This window comes from Onychostruthus taczanowskii, unplaced genomic scaffold (genome assembly GCF_017590055.1).
Source record: "Onychostruthus taczanowskii isolate IOZ18803 unplaced genomic scaffold, ASM1759005v1 scaffold51, whole genome shotgun sequence".
NCBI classification, from domain to species: domain Eukaryota; kingdom Metazoa; phylum Chordata; class Aves; order Passeriformes; family Passeridae; genus Onychostruthus; species Onychostruthus taczanowskii.
Window position 1 is genome coordinate 1,078,619 of NW_024502680.1, and position 23,337 is coordinate 1,101,955.

Sequence of the window (23,337 nt, forward strand, 5' to 3'; positions counted from 1 at the left end):
GGTTGGAAGCATCTTCACTGTGGAGGCCAGGGCCCTGATCTGATGCTGACTTCTTCCTGTGTAGTTGCTGCTATAAATTCAGGGTGGCACTCAGATGGTTCTGGAACAAGGCTGTGTCTTGATCAGTTCCCTTTGTAAAGTGGCAGCTGAAAGCAGTGGTTAATGAAGATGACCCTTATAATGAAAATAAGAGTCTTGTGCTCAAGATTTTCTTGAGCTGAAAGGCAAATCCTGATCAAAAAGTTGCAAAATGAATATTGTGAAATTCAAATTTTATGGGAGACTTTGTGGTATGCCAGATGTTGGTAATTTTATTAACACTGCCATCTCATTGCTTGTTTAGAAAAAGAGCAAAACTTGTTCATGATTACTTGGAGTGAGTTAAGTAATCTAGTAAAAAAGTTCCTTTTCTTTTTTTTACTAAAAAGATCTTGCAAGAAATTATTGAGCATCTTTGTTATTGTTTCCTATAATCTGAGAATATTGACATCTTTTCTTTCCCCCTTCCTAGAAAAGTCCTAGTGAAGGTATTCTGTTAGTTGTTCTTGCCAGGAAAACACAAAGCTCTCAGTGTTGAAGCTGCATAGTTGAACAGGTCACTTCTTGGATTATTGCTTGTTTTCCAACATTTTCTCTTAACGTTTTTAGACTACCAAGCATTTAATTATTGTCTAATTGCACAGAGAGAATGCATTCATTGTAGATGTTAATTTTCAATCATATCTAGAGTTGCATGATCTGACTAAACCCTTGCTAGTTATTTGTCATCTAAATAAGAAAACTTTTATCATTTTGCAAAGCAAAAATCCAGAAGACATTTGGAAGTCCTTCTTGTTGACAAGATCTTCAATAAAATTTAATCCTGACCATTAGGAATGTCTCCCACAGGTTCTAGTACAGTTAAGAGTACCTGAATATTTATATGTCTATAGGCATAAAACGTAGTGTGGCTCTTGCTTTTTTGGAAATACTGAGAGCATTGGTAAGTTGCTAGTAGTTGCGAATTTAGACTCAAATCATGAGATGTTTGCCTCTTACTTGGTTCTTTAATTGGATAATTTTGTCTCTGGATTGTTCGTTTCTCATCCTTTATCTGCCAGTACTAAACGTGATAGTTTTTGTGTGAAAAGAAATCTGGAAAAATCTGTTCTCTGAATGTAACCAGATCTCTGCTGAAACAAGATTTTTGGGTTTAAAGTTACTGTTTCAGAAGAAATCTGCCTCCTTGGTGTTCTACAACCCTTCTTAAGGGTGTTTTTCAAAAACAAGCTCAATTACTTCTTTCAGCATTTGTCCATACATATTTTGGGGTGGTTTTTTGGAGGTGTTCAAGTTCAGGCTGTTTCCTTTGTCTTACTGCAGAATAAAGGAGCAACTGTAGGTAATGAATAACCAGAAGACCTTTGCTGCATATCTAACCTGGCAAATCAATGCCTGTGTTTGTCCTTAGTGCTCAGTGGAATTATGGTGCCTTTCACACTGCATCACGGTCTTAGGGAGCACTAGTCTTTGCCAGAGGCAATAGAATGGGTTTTTGTGAGGCAGTTGCTGTAAAATGAAGCTTAGCTGGTGCCAGTTAAATTTTTTTTTAAGTTTTTATTTATAGAGTCAAAATATACATGCTTAAAAGTTTAGAAGATAGAGCAAAAAATAAAGAAAAACCTGGCTTCTTTCAATGTCAAACCTAAAAGAGCTCTTTGTGTTTCCATGTTGAGATGCTTACTGAACTTGGTATGGGATGTAATTACCTTCCTCAAACTGGTAACAAGAGAGAACCTCAAACCGGGAAAACATGCAAGCTTTTGCCTTCCAGTGTTGTTTGGTTAGTGATTGGGCATTTATTCAAGCATATGAGTGGGATGAATGTGTGCAATTTATTATGTCATTTTCCCTGAGATTGGTTGCAAAGATAATGAATCTCTTTGTGCTGTCTGACCGTCTGTGCTCCTGAAGTGTTCGCACAGTGCTGGTGTCTGCATGCAGATGTTCCACTTAAAGCTCTTTCTCTGCTCAGGGTGAAGTCTGGCCAGCTGCATCACTTCTTATCTAAATTGCAGAGCATGGTGGAGGGTTATTGCCAGCCTGAGCTTTTTTCACAGTTACTCCTATCTCTTCTAAGAAAATGTCTCCAGAGTTAGAGCAGATATTAACAGCATATTATAAATTTAAAAAGCACCAAGATTCCCCCAAATAGGTAAAGTCTTGTTTTAGAAAGGCTTCCCTTTCTTCAGAAGCTCTTGCAAGTTTATCATAATATTTTTCTTCATCCTTCCTCTTTACTCTTCCTGTATTCCTTACTCTGGTATGTGCCTCTGGCACTGAGGCTTCTGAGATTTTGAAACTGAAGAAATTTTGTGCAAGACTGACTTTCAGTGACATTAATCTTCCAGTCCTGCCTAAGAAAACCATTCCAGCTCAAGCTGAGCCAGTTCTTTTTGAAACAAACCTTTAAAGATAACAACCTTGTGTTTTCTGTTTTCTCCATTACTCAAATACTCTTTTTTTTTTCTGGTTTGATTGTCTTTAGTGACTACAGTTTGGATCACATAATGTAGTTATTAGGTGTGGACAAAGCTGCAGAAGTTCTGGCATGTTGTTAGTTAGAACCAGAAGTAACACAACTGAATTGCTTCTTGACACACGTTTCTGCCAGGTATCAAGAGGAAAAAAATCACCTGGTATCTCCTAAGGGTTGGTATCCATTTCTTCTCTGTTGGTGACTCTCTTAATTTGTACTCATTGCTTAAAATAAAAATGCTTTTCAAAACCCTAAAAGCTTGACTGTTATTGAATCAATGAACTCTTGTTTCAAGAGTTACAGGAAATTCCTCAAAAGTTATTGGATAGCATACGATGTATTTATTTATTTTGGGAAGAATTCTTTCCCACCTAAGGAAACACTGCTGAAGTTTCCTACAAATACCTGGCAGAAGCTAGCCTGGGTGTCATGGAAAGAAGGGAGGAGATGAGACAATAGATGATATTTGGAGGTGGAAAAATTACTCACCAGTGGTTTAACAACTCAGAATTTCAAACCGTAAGACTCTACGTGGTAGCTATGGCACATTTTCATTGCCTCTTAGACTTCCAAAGATTACAGAAAATACTTTGGGAAAATAATTTTCCTAGGAACAGTTGTGTCAAAAAAGTATTTGTGAACAGTTCTCATGGCTGGAAATACTACAGCACATGTAATCCTCTCTGGCATCAGAATTCAGGAGAAGAGGTTTCTTGTGCCTAAAAACTCAACCACAAAATACACACGTCAGAGTAGGAAAGCTGTGGCACAATCATTGCTCTTCCTATAAATAGCACAATTTTACTAATACTGCATTACTGCTATATTGGGCTAATTGCCTTCAGAGAATTTAGGGCTATTCTGAGAGTCTGTCTTTGGTAGTTCATGCTTATAAACCTATCAGTAGTGATTTACATAGTTTTCTTTATAGGAGTAAATATAGCAGCCCAAAGTTGGGGTTTTTTTAGTTTTATATTTTATGAGAGGTCTTTTCTCCTATCTCTAAAGAAAACTTATGATTTCATAACAGATAGTGGTGTTTTGATTGTGGCAGTATTTTTTCTTATGTTTCTAAAGCTCTTTCTAAGTAGCATTTTCTCAGGGAAACAGAAAGAAACTCCAAAGTTGGGTACAGAGTATAGGATGAGAAATTGTAGATCTTGCCTTACATTTGTACACCTCAGGCCTCCTTTAAGGTGATGCTGTGAGTGCCTTTTTTCTTAAAGCTTCATTTGAATGAATCATGATGGGGTTAATTACCTTAACTCTTGGAACTCTCCATAGAGCTTTACAACCTCGGTGTCCTCTGAGAAATATTAAATGACATGTGGGAAATGGTTTTTGAAAGTGGCTGCAGTTACTTCAGCAGACGTGCTCTGATTTACACAGCAGTGGGAAGAGCATCCCCTGGGTGCAAATGGATCAACACATTTATGTGGGAAATGAATTTGTAGAGAATTCTGCAAGATGGTCTTACAAATAAGACTAAATACTTTAGAGAAATAGAACTATGAATGATGCATTGTAGCAGGACTCATGAGAAGTGATTTTAGAGGATTGGCTCTAAGGCATCTACAGCATGGTGTGACTAAAGCTGATAGGCCAAGAAACACTTACAGTGTATTGTAGTTAGGAAATAGTTGACTTCTGATTGTGACGGTATGAATTACAACACCTGTATTGTTTCACCCTTCACATGAGACTGAAAATGGAATAAAAGTGTTTAAAACCCCTCTCAGTTGTCCCATCTCTGGCTCAGAAAAGGGCTCAATCTGACCCATTTATAGAGCACTCCTCCCCTGTGCAGTGCCAGGAGGTTTGTCCATGCAGGAGTTCCTGTGCCATGTTCCATGCTGGCTCCGGGGTGGTTTTGGTCCCTGTCACAGCCAGGCAGGCTGGCTGGGCTCAGCCTGTCCCTGCAGCCCTGGGCCCTGCTGGACAGCCCTGGGCACACACAGTGCCAGAGCCACGAAGCTTCGCTCAATGTCCCCAGGAGGGCACGGGAAGTGTCAGCTCCTTCTGGCACAGAGGTGAAATCAGAGAAGAGCTATCTGACCCGGTTAATCATTGGCCACTAGAGAATGTGCCATTGTGACATAACCCTACAGTTTCATCTCACAGTAAATACTCTTTTATCCCATGCTCTGGTTATGTAATTTTCAAGACAGAAGTGGTTAACCTTAGTCCAGGAAAAAACTGTCAGAACTCCTGAGGGGTAATTCAGTGCCTGGGTATAGTGTTCAATACAGCAGCATCACAGGAGGTCTGTTTTGTCTGCATTAAAATACCTGAAGAGAATACCTGCAGAAGGAAAAAGTATCTTTTGCTCTACTGAAAGGCATTTTTTCTGTTATCACCCATAATAATATAATTCACTTGTGAATTATATACACCTATAAGTATTCACCCATAATTCACTTGTGAATGAACTTGTAAGGAAAGAAAATTATTTATATCTTTATACCATTACTGATAGCGTAAGTGTCCTTAAACTGTACTTTTAAGTGAAAGCAGCTATCTTGCATATTATTTTGACCAAATGAGAAGCCAAGTAGTGTTTTCTGGAAAATTCAAAATAGATGTAAAATGCCTAGAAAAACATCAATTAGGAGGGTAAGAAAATAGCTGCCATGTGGTGTTGCTTTGAGGGGAGTTGAATCATGGTGTGTTTTAAATTACTGTTGTGAATGTTTTCCATTACAGTCTTTTCTTAAATACCTAAATATTTATTTATTTGTGTTTAAGACAAAGCTGCTGTAGTTAATATTAACAAAACTTGGTTGTTAATTTATTTTATTCACTGTTATTCTGGTCCAAGTTTTTTAGTTAATTGTAATATTGAATATTTTAAAGGAACAAAGAGGAGGGAATACATGTGGTTCTGTTGTCTTGAAAACAACAGAGATTCTCAACAAAGAATCTTAGTTCATAGTTCTACACTGTTGTTGTCTATGAGTTGCTGAAATGGATGAGGATGTGAGTCAGATTAAATATGATCTTTTTAAAAGATAAATAAAGTTGAACTGCTCTCCAGTACTTCTCTTTTGATGGTAGTTCAGTATTGGTCTGCCCTTGATTCACCTTTGCATGCACTCTGATTTGAGCCTGGTGCATCAGAATTTGTTTTAAAAGCAGGGATATGGTGGTGTTGTTTTTTTATTTGTTTGTTTTGTTTTTTTTGTTTTGTTTTTGTTTGTTTTTTTGTTCTTGTTTGTTTTGTTTTGGTTTTTTTTGTTGTTGTTGTTTTAAGCTTACTTTTCCAAGCAATTTTTATCATACCCCCCAAATTAGTGGTAATCAGTAGATAAAATTATTCTCAGGGTCATTAATGCCTCAGAATTTTTGGTGGTGGTGATTAGGTGTGTTTGTGTGTTTGTTCCTGCTGTATGTTCTGTCTGCTCACCTACATGGCTTCTGTATAAGAAAGACATGCAGAAGACCAACCCAAATCACCTCCAAACCAAATAAGAAATGCTCTGATGTCTGAATAGTTTTTTCCTTTATCAAGGTAAACTGAATGGCAGTGCAGTGGTTTCACTGATAATCATAATAGCTATTATCCAAATCTAGGCAGCAATACTGACAAGTATTAAGCAAGAAAGTAGAAAACAAGGGAATATGTGTACTTTTCAGGAGTTTTTCCATGTTTATTCAACTTACTTTCTTATGTGTGGGTTTTTACTAAAAAATAAATACCTTTTTCATGATCAAACACTGTGAGATTTTCAATTTAACTGAAACATTTCACCATTCAAATGCTGAATATATTAACCATGCATGTCATTTTTTGCTTTCTTCAGTCAGTGCAAATTCCAGTTTGTCAGCAAGGCAAACAAGAACATTGGTTTTTTTTTTCTTCCTTCCCTTCCTCCTCAGATTTGTGCATCTGTACTTCCAAACAGAGTTTACACAGAGGGAAAATTGAATATGGCTTGATTTGCTCTTGGTCTTGGCAGTGTTTCTGATGAGTGTCCCACGGACTCTGTCAAGTTCTGGGGGTTCTCCTCTGGCACTGAGGAGCAGAACCCTGAGCAGCAGCCTGGCATCAGTGGAAACCTTTCTCTGTCCTTCTCCTTAAAAGAGCAGCTCAAGATGAGTGACTATTCTGGACTTCCAAGTGACCACAGCCAGATGATTGCTGAAGATTCAGAAATTCAAGCAAAGCCTGAACACTCTCATGAAGTTCTTCAGGAAGATATTGAAATGAGCAGTGGCTCCAGTGGAAATGATTCCAGTGGAAATGACTCCAGTGGGAATGACACAAATGAAAACTATTCAAGTGGGCATGATTCTCATGGTCATGAATCTGATGAAAATGGGAAGGATTCAGCAATGCTCATGGAATCTTCAGATTGTCATAAAAGGTAGTAGCTATTCCTAAATACATTTCACTTTTATTTTTGCCCCTAAAGACTTTTTACATTTGAATCAATATTTCTGAATAATAACTAAGGTATAAAGCATTTTCACCAGGGAGCTGAGCGTGCTGCTTAAGTTGTACCCTCGTGTGGTGTAAATTATGTAGTGTAATTCTTAAAGTAAAGGTCTCTGGTGTTGGTGTTTGCATTGCCAGCATAATTTGTATCTTTCTTCTCATCATTGGGTGTTTAACTTGCCTTATTTATTTTCTTGTAAACCAACTTCTTGTAACCAACTTCTTTTTCTATTTTTGTTATACTAGTTCAAGCTCAAATGCGTTTAGTCTGATGATTGCAAACTCTGAACACAATCAGTCCAGCAGTGGATGCAGGTAAATTAATGGGCATATGTTTTTCAGTAATATCCTAAATGCTGAAAACGAAATAATGTCATATTTTGGGTTTTTGTTTTGTTTTGCCTCAACCTGGATGATTACACAAGAAATCCTGTCTTTGATTTCTTCCTGTCCATAATCAGTAGCATCTCATATTAACCACTTGATTAAATTAGAGCTTTTTGTTGCTGTTCCATGCGAATTGTGTGGTAACCTTTGAAGTCATGTTACTTTGTTTTGATTTGGTAGCTTAACTCTGTAATTTTGGTTTTTTGTGGGTCCCTTTGAATATTGCTTTAGTTAAGGTGGGGTTTTGTAGCTTTGAATTTTTTTGCTCTTCAGAATTTAGTCTGACCTGGTGGTGTGTTAACATCAGGATTCATCATTGAGCTGTGTTATTCCTGGTGTCCAGCAGCTGTATCACCTGCCTCTCCTGTGTGCCATTTGCTGGGATTCAAGGCCCCAGGGTGCAAGGATAAATGATACACAAACCCCAGCTGCAGGAATGAATCCCTCTGTATGAACTCTGCTTTTGTCCCTGATAGCCTTGAAGAGCCTGGTAGCTTGAAGGCTCATATTTAGACACTTCAGAGTACCCTACTGGGGTTTGCATTCAGTATCAGTGCCAACCAACAGCTCTAGTTTAATATCTGTAGGTACCTTTCCAGTTTGCTGTCTACAAAAAGCAAAATGAAAAGCTCCTAGCTTTATAAACTTGCTTATTCTGTCCTCTGCGAGTCACACCTTCCCTGTGGCTGCCTGCTGTGCCTGATGCTACTGCTCTCTAGAAAAACATTCTAGAGTTGTGTAACTTATTTTCCAAGAATGTCCATCTTCTGTATTTGCTGCTGCTGTTGGCTAATTTGGAAAGGTTTTTTTTCCTTGCAGAAGAATCTGACCACTCTCATGAAGCAATACTCTGACAGTACAAGCCAGCAGTATGCTCAGTTATTTCATAATCTTCCCTCTCTCTTTTTCCCTACTGCCAGCATGAAGGGTTCTTCTATGAAACTGTTAACAAAGCCCTGTTTGATTGCAGCAGTCCAAGCTGTCAAGCCACATTGTACACGTGATTTTAATACACAGCATGAACATAATGTTTCCCAAGGGAGTCCTACAGTCTTTTGTTTGATCCCTTGCCATTATTTCTTGGTACAAAATGACCAGTGAGTAAATGAACGCTGCGTGTCTCACAGTGCATTGTGATGGAACCAAGAACAATGTGTATTCTCTAGTACAGCTTTGTCACTTTGCAAGCATTTTTGGTGAAATACACCCAACACCTGTCAGATCATTTATCTACCTTTTCAAGCTCTTAAAACTTCTCAGAAAAATGTTCACAAATCCTCTTGAAAATTACTTGGCAGCTGAAGCCGCTTTTCTGGCCGCTTCAGTCAGGCAGTGCAGTTGCCAGGACTATTGTTTCCACAGCAGTGCCAAGGGTAACTTCTTACAGATTATCAGCCATGACAATCAAGTGTTAAGAGAAGACCTTCCTTTGGAAGGGAAAAATTTTTCAGGAGGATTTAAGAGCAGCTTTATAATCCTCTTGATCATTGTGGAAGATCAGCTTTTAAAATCTCCAATGTGAAAGGCAAGGCAAACTCCTTCCTTCCCATCTGCCATCCATCTTTGCTACCCTCTCCCTCACTTCCCTCTCCTCCTTTTCTCTTCCTTTGTGACTGTATCAGCACCTCTCAGTAATGGGGAGAGGTCCCAGGAACTGAAAAGGAAGGTGATAACTTTCTGATACTGGCAATAATAGTCTCTGTACAGTTTGTCATTCTTCACTGAGACAGCTCTTCTGAACATGCACCTGAGTCCTGTGAATGCAGCTTCTCTCTCCAGCCTCCTCTGATTCTTTTTCTTACAAATTTAGTCAGAGTTTCCTCGTCTTATGTAGTGTTGACATGCTTAGGTGGGATACGGTATTCAAAGGATTTCTCCATTTGTTTTGTTAACTTGATGCTCTCCCACTGCCATTCCCTTTTCAGGGACCTTTCTTAAGAGAACCTGATTGAACAGGAGGTGAAGACTTGAATGGACCTCCTGCTTCTCTCCTTTGGAGTCCATTAGCATTTTTGAGTTTGATTTTGAAAGGGGCTAAAGAAAACACCACTAAAAAGGGAGGAGGGGGACTGTGGCAAAAAAAAAAAATCTGTGGTGCTTGGGCATATGTACTATTGCAGAGTCCATTTTACAATTACATTCCAGGTGGTGGTAAATATTTCATTTTAAATGGTCACCTAAGAATTTCTTTAAATTCTGGAACTGATACTGAGTGAGTACTGGCAAAGTTAATGAGGCTAGTGATAGAAATTGATGTGGGTGACAAGTGCCAGAGTCAGAGTACGTTTGGGCTTCTCTGATATTGATGTGTCACGTCAAGCATTCAAGTGATGTTGTGTTTTTTGTTTTTCGTCTTACAGTAGTGAGCAGTCCACTAAAGCCAAAACACAAAAGGAATTGCTGAAAACACTGCAGGAGCTGAAAGCTCACCTTCCTTCTGAGAAGAGAGTCAAAGGAAAATCCAGTGTCCTAACAACATTGAAATATGCCCTTAAAAGCATTAAACAAGTTAAAGGTAATGATACTGCCTAGATAATGCTAACCTGGCTAAAGTGAAACTTTCAGAATAGGAGTTTAAATAAACATAGCTCTACATAGAGAACTGTACTATGGCTGAAAACCTTCCTAACCAGATATTTTCATGTTGTTCGTATTTGTTGGCTTTGTTAACTTTTGTTCCTTTGGGAGTTGAAGCAGCTCTCTAGAGGATTGATGTTTTACTGCTGTTTGGTTGAGTTAGAAAATCGATTTGAAAACAATTTACAGTTTCATACTGTTTGAACTGTCAGACTACAATACATGACCATTCATATATGGGTAGATTAAGAGATGTACTTTTGTTTGAGTTACTGATGAGGAAGCTCTACCAGGGAAAATGATGTATTTGGAAGAGTGCCTAGATTTCCCAACTGCCAACTTCACAACTTGTGCATTTATGCCAAAAAATATTTTTGCCATTTACTCCTTCTGGGCTGGGTGTTTATTGATAATCCTGATTATAAATTGTTTGTTGTTCTCATGTAGCCAATGAGGAATATTACCAGTTGTTGATGATTAATGAATCCCAACCTGCTGGTCTCAATGTATCATCTTACACAGTGGAAGAAGTGGAGACTATAACCTCAGAATACATCGTGAAAAATGCGGTGAGTGTGGTGGCCTGAGTCTCAGTGTGTACTGAAAATGTTTCCTGGAACTGGAATTCTTAGCCATGCCTCCTTCTTACAAGGGAAGGGTTGGTAGCTAGGCCACAAAGCCTTTTGCCTTCCAGGGGATGTTGAGAACCTCTGAGCCTTTTTAGACTTTGCTAATGTGTTTCTGTTGTTAGGTGGGATATAAGTGGGCTTGAACTCAGTTATCTTCTGAATGGTACCTTCTGCCTGGAGGTGTTGGTGTGACATCCCTGTGTCCATGTGATACAGAGCCCTGAGAGACACCATTAGGTTTCATTGCAATGCACTTGCAAAAGTTGGAGAGTTAACTTTTTCCAAATTTTGGTCGAGGCACATGGTGAATCACTTCAGCTTATTTGTATAACTAAGGGTTATTTGATGTTTCACCAGTTTTGTGTTTGTGTGACTGAAGAGTGACAAAAGTACTGGAATCACTGTGTCCTTTTCTGTAGGATTTGTCTGGTCTTTGCAACTGGTACAGGCTTTCTGTGGGGTCCAGTGGTGCTGTGTTCTCATAGAGACAAGAACAGCTAGGACCATCACTGGAGTTCTAGCACTGAAATGATAACCTGGTTTTTTGAATTATATTTATTTCCATATTACTAGTATTTTAGGAATAAGTTGTGGAGTCTTCAAAAAATAATGGCATCTAAATGTATTAGACTACCTTCTACTATTTTGTTGAGCATACAAACTTCTGTTTGAATGTATGAAGTCTGAACTCTCTAAAACAAGACCATGGTGGGGGATGTTCCATAGCTTGAAGTAGGTGGGTTTTGTTGAATCTGTGAATAGTAAAGGCTGCCCACAAGTTGAAATAAATGGGAAGTGTAGAGTACAACTGAGAAATTCAGCCAAATATCATAAACATTGTTCAATTAATGTGAATATCTGTTTGTGAAAGCAGTGTTCTGCTGGCAGCTCTTCAGTTCCTGTGCAGTGTTTGTGAATGCAGCACTAGAGGTTGTGACGCAGGGAGCTCCTCTGTGGCAGGAAGAGAAACAATACAAGTGTGTGGGACTTCTTCCCACCTGTGTACTCATTATTTTTTACCAAGTGGTTTAGAGCCCGTTTTTCACTTTTTGTGGATGGACCAGCTAACACAAACAGCCTTTCAAAAACGCCTGAATTTCATACATGTTAATCATGTCTGTAACAAGCACAGGGAAAATGTGAAGTTATATAGCTAGAAGGTCATTAATTCTTAATTTATAAATTCATTCTGCATTACAGAACTGTAGACCATGATATTTAGAGCTTGTAACCCAGTAAACAGTAGTGTATTATTCTTACTACATAACTGAAAAATATTCTGTGTCTACTTGATGAGCAGATTCATTGTGTTGAACAACATCTGTAATACCATTAAATGTCCTTAATTCTCATTTTGAACTTACTAATGTTTTTATATCTTAAATGTTTTTCTCAGAAATATATGCTGCACTGAAGAATGTTTCAAACAGTCTAAATAATTTGAGATTTTTTTCCTTTAGGATATGTTTGCTGTAGCTGTTTCTTTGATAACTGGGAAAATTTTATACATCTCTGATCAAGCTGCTTCTATTCTCCGCTGCAAGAGGGGCTATTTTAAAAATGCCAAATTTGTGGAGTTCTTGGCACCTCAGGATGTCAGTGTGTTTTATACTTCTACCACCCCATACAGATTACCATCATGGAACATTTGCAATAGAGCTGGTGAGTGGGCTCAACAGCAGATACTTCTCTGACCTTCTTGCAGTCATGTAAATGCAAATACTTGGACTGGTTTTGAATGTCCTTCCACCCTTCCCCATCACTTCTTGAGGGTGTAGCACAGGGGCATTATTAGAACACCTCTGAACAGCATGGGGTGTACAAATCTGTTCTACAAATCAGCAAGACTTGTCTCTTGGTTAAAAGTCCTCTCAATGTCATTATTTATCGGTTCTTATTCTCCTTTCAGTCAGATGATGAATGAAAACAAAGTAGGAATTCATGCTGGATGGTGAATTTACTTTCCACTTGTACTAGCAAGCAAATGAAAACCATTTTTCTTCACATTTTCTCTTCCTCAAGTGTAAAGGGGACAATACTCTGTTGCCTTCCTTTTAAAATGGTTATGATTTGAATACTAGACACCTTGCTTATGGTGTAGAAAAAGGTATTTCAGCTGTTATCACTGTGCACTCACCAAGTGTAATCACAGCTCTCTTCTTCTAGCCTTAAAAAAATTTATATTAGGCATAATTAATGGTGAAGGATCAGATGTCTCAGGGCACTTGATATTTGTTTGTGGTAGGATTGTTTTACTCATGTACCTGCAGCTGTTAGTAACTGAGAAATATCTGCCAACAGTTTCAACTAAACACTTGAAATTCAAGGTCTGCTCTGAATGTTTGAAATTCCAATCTGCTGCATACTAAATCTGTGAAATAAAGCCAGGGTGTGAACCGCATTTAATCTGAAAAAACAATCAGCAGTAAACACGTGCTAAGCAATGCATACATAAAGCAGGGCAAAAGGGACCTTGTGAGGTCTCCAGTGCAACCTCTGGCTCAAAATAGAGTCGGTGGTAAATTATGTATAATCCTAATTACTCAGTTGGGCAGGAGTTTTTTTGCTTTTGCTTTTTTGAAGCATCTTCTTTATTATATTTGTGTACAGCTTCAAATGTAAAAAATGCAGTAAGTAGAAGTGTGCACACTCTCTCATGTATCAGCTGCCAAACAATAGAATATCCAAAACATTGTGCACTGGAGGCCCTTTGAAATGCCAGAGCTTCCCTTGAGAATCAGTGTGTGGCTACTCTGGAAAAGGAGAGAAATAAACTTAAAACATGAGAAGAGGTCTTCAGGAAAAAGAGAGGAGGGGTGCTAGGAAGTGCATTTGGTGGTCAGATTTGGGGTCCTAGGCAACCAAACATTTTTGGTCATTGGTATAAAGTACTGTGAAAGAGTTGATGAGAGTAAGCAGCTCAAACTGGAGAGCTGTTTAGATATGTTTAAGAAAAAGACTTGATAAACCAGGAGCTGTGATTCACATGCCAGCCTCAGAATCTGAGTGATGTTCAGATTTAGTTGCTTATGTTTAACCAATTATTGTTTCACCAATGCTTATGGAGACTTCAGGGAAAACTTAATCTTAAAAAAATATATTATCTAAGGAAAAATTGTTATACTAAATATCATCATCTTCTAGTAATTTGTAACTTGTTATGAAATATTCTTAATATTTCTAGAGTCTTCCACCCAGGATTGCATGGAAGAGAAATCTTTTTTCTGTCGCATCAGGTAAGACAATATTGTAAAGCTTAGTGTTGGTTATGAAACCAAGCATTACATAAGTATTTGACTTTTATAAGAACCATATGTTTTGAACATTTCATGCTTTTTCATAATGTGATGGTAAAGTAAAACACATGCACATCCTTGAGTTGATTAACTGTAGCAGCTACAGAGAAAACGGAACTGATTTCGGGAAGTTCCATCTTGGAAATTAATCCCTTTGAGTATTGACCTTTGTGCCATAAAGGAAGGTGGTACAGCATCTCCTCCTGTAGTGGAAAGCCTTTGGGTCGTGTAAATAGAACTGTTCAGCACCTGCTTCAGTATTCTTCATTCTAAAAAACCAGTGATTCAAATTTATCTCCGGTATCTCCTAGGAAGATACTCAAGGGTTACTTGACTTGTCTCTTTTGCTGTTAATAGAGGACACAATTCTTTGGTTTGCTTTTCTTCCTTCTTTTTCTGCCCCCCAATCACTTCTCTTTAGTTTTAGGCGGTTTTTTTATTATTTAGGAAAAGCTGGCAAGTTAGTTCATGTTCTTTCTTGTGCAATTTGATTTCTTGATGCTTACTGCCTCTCTGGCATCATTTCTGAAGCAAAAACTGTGGATCCAAATATTTCATTACTTCTGGAGTAAATAAATACTTATTATCGAGGTACGAATAAACTTGAAATGAATTGGAGGTAATGCAGAGCTCCAGAGTGTTGCAGTGAATGTACTGTAGAGGTACTGCTGGTGTTACTAGAGATTTTTTGTCCAACTAACACTGGTTTCCACAGCTTTACTTTTATTTAGCTCTGCTGTTATAAACTTATTACAACTGATTCTTCTTTGGTCACTGTGTAAATGGTTGTTGTTTTCATTACTGTGTTTGCATTCTGGTTAAGTAAACATCTGTTATTAGATATTGAGTCTTCACTGCTTCTAAACTGGAATAAATATTGATTAAAAGATGACCTTTGTGTTAACTGAGGGGATATAGCAGTCTTCATAAAAAAGCCCTGTAAATTAATCCCTCTGAAGGAGAACAAAGTAACTTAATTTATTGTGTGAGCTGGGTTTTCTATCAGACTTCCATGTAATGCTGTTGTGGCTATTGTTTCAGGCAGTAGAGAGAACAGCACAATCTTTATGGAAGTTGGTATGCAAAGGATACCATCAGATTAGATTCTCTTCCACCAAAAAAAAAAAATCAAGCTAAGATCTTGGGTGCTATTTTAGTAGCTAACATGCAGTTCTTGTGTCATGAGGGAAATACAATGGATAAATTAAAATTGTATTCAGCGTAAGATGAATCTGCTGAAATAATTAACTCTCTTTAATTATTAGTGCGGGAAAGGAGCGTGAAAATGAGATTTGCTATCACCCATTCCGGATGACTCCCTACCTTATCAAAGTGCAAGATCCAGAAATAGCAGAAGACCAGCTTTGCTGTGTGCTGCTTGCAGAAAAAGTCCATTCTGGTTATGAAGGTAATTCATGAGTGCACAAAGACTTGCTTGCTTTCCTAAAAGTAAGACGTGTTCAAGCTTCATTAAAATGAAAGAGAATAGTTTCTATTCTCTGTCCTTGCTGCTTTCCTGTATGCTCTCAGCCAGGATTTTGGAGTGGCAGCTTGGAGTGTTATGTGTGTAAAACCCCCAGTTGCTAATGTGCTTTTGTTTTTCTCTCAGCGCCCAGAATTCCTCCTGACAAAAGGATTTTTACAACTACGCACACACCGACCTGTTTGTTTCAGGATGTAGATGAAAGGTAACTTACAAAAATTCTTTTTAAATTTACTGATGAGCAACTTATCCACTGTCTTTGCAGGATTTAGGGTGTCTATATGGGGGTTAAAACTTATGCAACTACTGAAGGGTGTTGAACCTAAGAAAAGCACATCCCCCCGTTTTCACTATGCATGAGAACACCTTACACTGGTATTTAAGTGCCTGCTAACAACTTGTTCTTCCACTTTCCTTCCCTCTTGGGAAATTCTGGACATAAATTCAGTCAATGAACCCATGTTCAAAAGAATTCCTGTGCTGCCAGTTATTACCTGTATGAGACATTTAGGTGTGGGTTTTTTGGTTTTTTAAGTTTGATTCAGCAAATATGCTGCTGTTGCTCTCTGCTGGCCTAGGTATAGAGCGAGGTACAGCTTTTGAATACAACATTAGCTCTTCAAAAAAAAAAGGTATATAAAAACAATTCAAATTACACTGGCTGAAGACTTGATTGATTTGACAGTCATGAAAGCTGGTAAGAATTCTAAAGAATTCTAATTTCTAAATTAGAAACAAAAATGCCACCTGTGATCTTAATGTATCTACAAAGACTTGGGAACTGAGGTCGAAACTGAGCTTTCATAGAATCATTTAGCTTGCAAAAGATCTCTAAGATCATCAAGGGGGCTAAGCCCTGTCCCTAAATGCCTCATCTGCAGATTTTTAAATACATCTGGGGATGGTGACTGCACCTCTTCCATGGGCAGCCTGTTCCTTGACAACTCTTTCCATGAAGAAATGTTTCCTAGTAGCCACTCTAAACCTGCCCTGAGGCCAGTTCCTCTTGTCCTGTCACTTACTCCCTGGGAGAATCAACTCTCTCACCCAGTTTGCTGTTGTCTGCAAACTGATGGAGGGTGCTCTCCATCCCCTTGGCCACATCATGGATAAAGACATTAAACACAATCCTGAGCCTTGAGGACTTGACTTGAAAAGAGAATTCACCTATTCCTGAGTTTAAAACACTAGCTTTCCCCTTCCTTTTCCATTTTCCTTGATATTTTCTTTCTGATGGTTTCTGATATTTGGGCTGTATATGGCACTTCATTGTGATTTTTTTTTCTCCTTAGCAAAAACTAAGTTAGCTAAAGTGGTAACATCTGACTTCTGAGATTCTCCCATTTGTTTTTAAGCATTCCAAGAATGCTAAAATTTTCTTTGGAAGTTGAGATGGGGGGGATGTCTTCAGACAGAGTAGGAGTATAATGGACAATTTTGAGATTCTGTTGAATTTTTTGAGTGGAACTCTAGTTTCTGAAAAAAATACTTCATTCTTGGCAAAATTCTTAAATGCAGCAGAAGAGAGAGGGATTGGGGAAAGGAGGTTATTGTGATGTTTGACTAAGATGGAGTCAAGGTAAAAAGAACACTGCTTGACTTCTGAGACAGTTTTACCTGTAGAGAGGCAGATGTGGCTGAGTTCCTGTAGGATAGATGGTGTAATGCTGACAAACTGTTTTTCCATGCTGTGATTTATACAGTCCCTCTAAACAGCTCAAATTCATAAAAGTACTTAATCCACTGTAGTTCTGTCTTCTTCATGGATTTTTCTCTCTCCTTCATTTCCACACATGCTTCAAGCCAGCTGCAGAGGGGGTTTATCTTTACAAGGAGGCTGAGAGCACAGTGCAAAGCTTCTGTTCCTCTGTGCATCCACAGCTCAGTGATCTCCAGTAGTCCTTTAACAGAAATGGCAAAATTGCTGAGTGGAGAGCCTTGCCCTTATTCTTGGGCTTGAGTGCAGCAAGTCCAGTAAATCCTGCCTTGTGAATCCTATGGAAGGTTCTTTCCTGTTAGTTTGATGTTACCACTTGTTCTCAAATACCATTTTCTAACACTTTCAGTGAGGGTTGATTGCATCTTGGCCCGAAATTAGGACTCTGTGTCATTTATTTCTGTTCTTGTGACTGTATAGTTGATTTTGCTTTTAATTATTTAACTCCTGAGAGCATTGGCAGCCTGATAAATGTTTACCAAGACATGCATATGCAGTTTGTTACTCTAAAGCTCTCCAGGGTTTGGTGGAATTACACAAAGCAAGAGATTCTTAAAGAAAGCAGTCTTAATATTTAAAAATGTGCAACTGGGCACCTGCTGTTGACTGAGTGTTGTTCATAACATAACCCTGAAACCGTTGCTTGACTTGCATAAAGTTAATTTCTGTAATCAGTACGTGTTCTTGGGTTGGAAAAATGCATATTTGTCTGAACTCTGCAGGTCGATCTCTGCACAGAGTATGTTAAGTAAAAATAAATATTTTCTTGAAATTAAATGGATCATTCCTGTATGTATTTGTCTTAATATATTTGATACTTCATGTGTTTAATGGGTGTAAGTAGTTCACAGTGGAATGATCTTTGTAAATTAATTTAAAGCAGTTTCGTGTGTAACTTACAATAATAATATAAAGAGACTTCTTATTCATGTTTTTTGGCACTTTAAATGTCATTCTATAAAACACAAACGAAACTTGGCAGCATCTCCTCATCAGCCATTCTTATGCCACACGTGTATTTGCATTTATAAAATTAATTTATTAACTTAACCTCTGAATTTTTATGAGTTATTCATTATGAGGAAGCATAATGATGCCAAGATATCATTCTCAAATACAGAATTATATGATCACTGAAGGGCTGGTTAGAAGGGGCTGCTGGAGGTCTTGGTTCCATCCTTTTGCTTGGAATGAAACCTTGCCCAGTCCTGGCTGAGGTCAACTGTGGCCTTGTCTCAGTAATGCCTGAAAACCTTCAGAGACAGAGATGACACAGTCTGTATGGGAAACCTGCTCTACTCTGTTAAAAACCTTTTCCTAACATCCAGCATCAGCTTTCCAGACTCCAGTCTGGGACCATTGCCCGTACTTTTATTGTCTGGCACCATCAAGAAAATTTAACTCCATTTTTGTAACTCCTCTTTCCAGCAGTGTGGGAAGTTCCTGGATTATCTTTTAGCTTCCTTTTCGTCAGAGCAGGCAAGCTCAGTCTCACATTCTAGATCCCTGACCTTCATAAAGCAGGTGGCAAACAGGAGCAGTGCTGAACAAAACCTTCTTATGTCTTACTTGATGAAGACCTGGCTGAAGTTATTTGGAGTTGTCTGAGATTTTAAAGTCCTCTAGCAGCACAACTTTTCTCATGTGCTTTGAACTTGGCAGCACTTCTAAATGTCAATGTGTCAAAGTGATCTGGTTTGGTATGAGTTCCATGCCACTTTCTGCTCTGTTGCTTACAAGCATCTACAAGCTTTTAAGACTGATTATTAAACTAATTGCTTTGATAATAAAGCATTAGTTGCTATCCACTTTCTCTGCTCAGCCTCTTTGCTGGAAGGGTATGTTTGATGTTTTGGGGAACTGATGTAATTCCAGAGGATTGTTGAAAGTGCAGTGTTGAAGGCATTTGCTGCATGATGGTTTTGAGTTCCTACCTGACCCAGATCCCCTGTCTGGTGCACTGGGGCTGAATTGTTCATTAAAGCTGTTCAGATACTCTCATATCTCCCTGGGCCTTTGGCAGTAAGTGGGGCTGGGCGAAGATGTAAAGCATTTTGAGCTTACAAGAGGACTTGCTGGCATCTGGAAACTTAAACATCACTGAGCAATGTTGACTTAGTATATTTTTTTTTTCCAAAGCACGTTTGCAGTGGTTAACCTTCAGGGTAAGGTGCAGACTGGTATTTGTGAACTTTCACTCTTTATCCTTAATGCAAATGCTTGAAGTGATCAATAAAAATTGTTTTGTCACATAAATTAGTTTTTCACATCACTAGAAGTGGTCATGGATAACGTGCAGGAATTCAGTACCGTTGCTTTTTATTCTCTAGTTAATAAGCTTGCTCCCTTGCAGCTCCTCTGAGCTGAACTCTTCACCTGCCTGTGAGAAAGTTGTCTTGAGTGCTGGTCAGCTCCCCTGGTGCTAGTTCAGCTGTGGTAATCCTGTGATCCTTAGCCATGGCTCCCAGCCAAGGGATTGGGGTACTATTTACCTTCATGAGAGTTTAATCTGGTAAAACTTCATTAATGCTCTTTTCAAATTGGTGTAAGTATTTATCCTCTAAAGTTAGGCAAGAGAGACAAGCGAGAACTGCTGTAGCAGACTCCTTGATTTGGTCTAACCACCACCCCACAAACAAACAAAGCCTCCCTTGCCCTAGATGTATGACTTGTTAACTGGGCACTGCTTTTTCACCAAATGTAAACTTAAAATTATTCATTCTCTTCACAGGAAAAGCAGCAAAGAAAGCTTAAAATGAAAACATTTCAAACATGAAATGTACATTTATTCTATTTGATTTTACTATTATGTTTTCTTTGTCTTTCTTTCTCCAGAGCAGTCCCTCTGTTGGGATACCTACCTCAGGATTTAATAGGAACACCAGTCTTGGTGCATCTTCACCCAAACGACAGACCCTTAATGCTAGCAATTCACAAAAAAAGTATGTAACTTCTTACTGTGCAGAAATAAATTTTTTTTCTTTAACTTCTTTATAAGGACTACAAAGACCTTATCAAGCAGTAGGAGAAACTTAATTGTGACTTCGATTTTTTTCCACAAGTAAATACTGAATCTTTTACTGCACAATTTGATTCTTAATGCAAATCCATGAAAATGAGAAATCACTCAGTTTTGTAGTTTCTAAGAAGCATACATATCAATTTGTAAACAAATTGACTACAAATGAATATTTCATAAAAGTATGAAATCTACAAAATTAATTAAAAAGTATTAAAGTATGAGAATGGTGTGATAGAAGTTGTCATGTCTTACATGATAGTCTTTCTTATTTCATGGAGAAGAAAATAATAGTCATTGTGGCAAAGTTTGTAAAGTCACTTCTTCAGCCTTCTTTAGTTTGTTGTATTCTAAAGGTGATTTTCTTGACCATAGCCCAGTAAATTATGAAGATCTGTTTATTCTGGTAGCTCAGTATTTCTAAATGTATCAGTGTACCCAGTATCTGCTCCCTCAAGTGTCATCTTCCTCCATAAAGAGGAAGTACATTGAGTGTCCATTCCCTTCATGAATGTGCAGTTCATTGTAAAATCCTGAATTGTTACATGGAATTGCGCAAACATTAATCTGAAATTTGTTTGAATCCTTCATTGCAGTTCTTCAGTATGGAGGGCAGCCTTTTGACTATTCACCAATCAGGTTTTGCACTAGGAATGGAGATTATATCACCATGGACACCAGCTGGTCCAGTTTCATCAACCCCTGGAGTCGAAAAGTTTCTTTTATTATTGGGAGACACAAAGTTAGGACGTAAGTCAGAATATTTTTATTTTCCCTTCCTTTGGGTTTACATAGAGATCCTTAAGATGAGGGGACAGAATAAGCATTAGATTCTGTGTAGGATATGTGGGTGGTAAATTGAAATGTGGTCTCTGTGGTTGAAACGCTTGCATTTGCAGTGAGCTGGTGTGTGTTTGGTTTGTGCAGGGGTCCCTTAAATGAAGATGTCTTTGCTGCTCCCAACTACACAGAGGACAGGATCCTGCACCCCAGTGTTCAGGAGATCACGGAGCAGATCTACCGGCTCCTACTGCAGGTACAGCCGGGCTGTGCTCCTTCCCTGCTCCGTCCTGCTGGGGAGAGCCTCTTTGTCTTGGTGTCACATTGTCTTTGGCTGCTTCTGCTGTACTGTTGCCTACAGTCCTAGGGGCTCCTTGCATTCATGAGTACCAGACAGGACTTACTGAAGTATGTTAAAGCTCCAGTTGATACCTTAAGAATTTCGTGTAGTTGTGGAGTCCTCCAGACGAACAAACAAAAGAAGGCCCAAAAACCACAACAAAACAAACCAAAACAAAAACAAGCAAACAAAAAACCCCAACCAAACAGACAAAAAAAAAACCTAGAAAAAATCTAAAAAAACAAAGCAACAAAAAACCCGGTGTAAAATAAAATCACTTTTCCTGACATGGAATTACTGGTGTCCTGAGGGGGGTGTGTGTATACATACATACTATACATACATACATATTTTATTTTTTTATTTATGTTAACAGCCTGTACACAACAGTGGATCCAGTGGCTATGGAAGTCTGGGTAGCAATGGTTCACATGAGCACCTGATGAGTGTGGCATCCTCCAGTGACAGCACAGGAAATAATAATGAAGACACTCATAAGGATAAACCAGTAGGTTTTTAATTTTTCTCATTCGAGTATGTGGCACAAAACAAACTACGTGGAGATTTTTAACTTTTACAATAATGTTTTCAAATTAGAAATAGGAGAAAGGATGAAGAAAGTGCCATCTTTCTTTTTTTGTTTAATGTAGAAAAACCCTTTTGTCTGAGGGAATAAGCATTTCTGGTGTAGATGAAGCCTCAGGGTACTGAAGCATCAGTGATAGACATGAAAGCCAGTGTTATAGAGAATTTAAACCTGTGCAGTGTGTTCACTGAATCTAATGTCTGTTATGTGTTACATGCTGTGTTTCTTGGAAAACCAGCCAGATATGTGAAAGCAGTTTCTTTTGGAAGGGGAAAGTCTGTAATTACTGTTTTCCCAAATGAAAATAAGAAGATTAAATGCAGTAATACCTGCATAACCAAGGGGTAGCTTGACCCTGATCGCTTTTCATGTTGGAAAAATACAGCATTTATACAGAACGAAATAAATTGAATGGAATAAAGCAATTTTATAGTTTGTGCTTAGAACTTTACTTTGTGTTTAATTCTGAAAGCCAGAAGATTTCCTTGATAAGTTCTATTGCTTATAGGCTAATTCTCTCAGATCTGATTTGTGCTTCTGTGATCAGACTTTGCAGACTGCTGCTCTTGCCAAGGTGGTCACTTTCCTGGCTTTCAGTTCTTAAACACTGGTGGAATAAGTAGATGCAGTCTCAGGATTTCTTATTTAACAGGGAAATAGATGCCTGGCATTCCTTCACTATTTCCACAGACAGTGAAGGCTGTTACACTCCAGTTCTGTAACATCCAGTCACTGCTTGGTTAGACTTCTAGTATTTTTACCAAGTGATAGATTTGTTTTTTTCCTGAAGTCCTCATTGTAATGGATATTTTATATTTTCCTATCCAAGTTATTCAAACAGATTAAAAGAAATGCAGAGTAATTGTTTACAGGAAACATACTTTAAATTTCTTCTCTTTCCAATTTCTGCAGCTGCACAGTAAAATTGTATATATACATATTTCTCCTGTGATCAAACTAATTGCAAGATAGAGATTAACTGAGGTTAGATTTAGTCTACTGAGGAATCACTATGCATAATGTTTTGTGTCAAAATTTTGAAATAACTGTTCTTCCCAAACTGCTTTCAGGAGGTTTGTCAATATGCCCGTAAGGTCAAGAATAAAGGACAGCATATTTTCACTGACAGTAAAGCAAAACTGGACTACAAGAAAGAGTCTTTGGCAGGTAAGACATGAGCAGTTCTTAGTCGCTGGTGCTTTGGTGCTTTTTTGACAGCAGGACTTTTTTCTAGTTGAGCTCTGTTCAGTGCATAAAGACAGCATTTTATCAATTCAGATTTTATTGTCCTGTGTCTCTCTGCTGTGCCCAGGAAAATATTGTATTTGGCTGTATTGAATCAATAGTGATGTAACACAATTAAGACGTGGCCTAAAGCTGTTGTCTTGAAATAATTTAAGTGGACACTAGAGTTGTCCTCATCCTGTGTGTGTTTCAACCCTAATGATATACATTCTCTTACAGCCATAGTGTCTATTCCCTTTGGATCCATATCTAATTAAACTTTATAACTCCAAGCACCCATAAAGACAGGAAAATGTTTACATATTATTTATTTATTGGCGCATTA

The 23,337-nt window shown here is 38.2% G+C and overlaps 1 protein-coding gene across 18 annotated transcripts in view; it reads left to right on the forward strand.

Annotated features, from left to right (window-relative positions):
• The window catches only part of PER2 (period circadian regulator 2), a 46,141-nt gene that overhangs the window by 10,873 nt on the left and 11,931 nt on the right, over nt 1-23,337 (forward strand). For 9 of the 18 annotated variants that reach the window (XM_041416171.1, XM_041416154.1, XM_041416157.1 and 6 more), the window contains 13 exons: nt 6,475-6,882; nt 7,200-7,268; nt 9,701-9,855; nt 10,365-10,486; nt 12,007-12,208; nt 13,731-13,782; nt 15,108-15,250; nt 15,452-15,530; nt 19,878-19,984; nt 20,658-20,811; nt 20,989-21,097; nt 21,558-21,689; nt 22,838-22,934. In XM_041416171.1, the coding sequence (XP_041272105.1) occupies nt 6,475-6,882; nt 7,200-7,268; nt 9,701-9,855; nt 10,365-10,486; nt 12,007-12,208; nt 13,731-13,782; nt 15,108-15,250; nt 15,452-15,530; nt 19,878-19,984; nt 20,658-20,811; nt 20,989-21,097; nt 21,558-21,689; nt 22,838-22,934 (1,829 nt within the window). Of the gene's footprint in view, nt 1-6,394; nt 6,883-7,199; nt 7,269-9,700; nt 9,856-10,364; nt 10,487-12,006; nt 12,209-13,730; nt 13,783-15,107; nt 15,251-15,451; nt 15,531-19,877; nt 19,985-20,657; nt 20,812-20,988; nt 21,098-21,557; nt 21,690-22,837; nt 22,935-23,337 lie in introns of all 18 variants that reach the window. The other 9 variants (XM_041416163.1, XM_041416160.1, XM_041416162.1 and 6 more) reach the window with 3 other exon arrangements.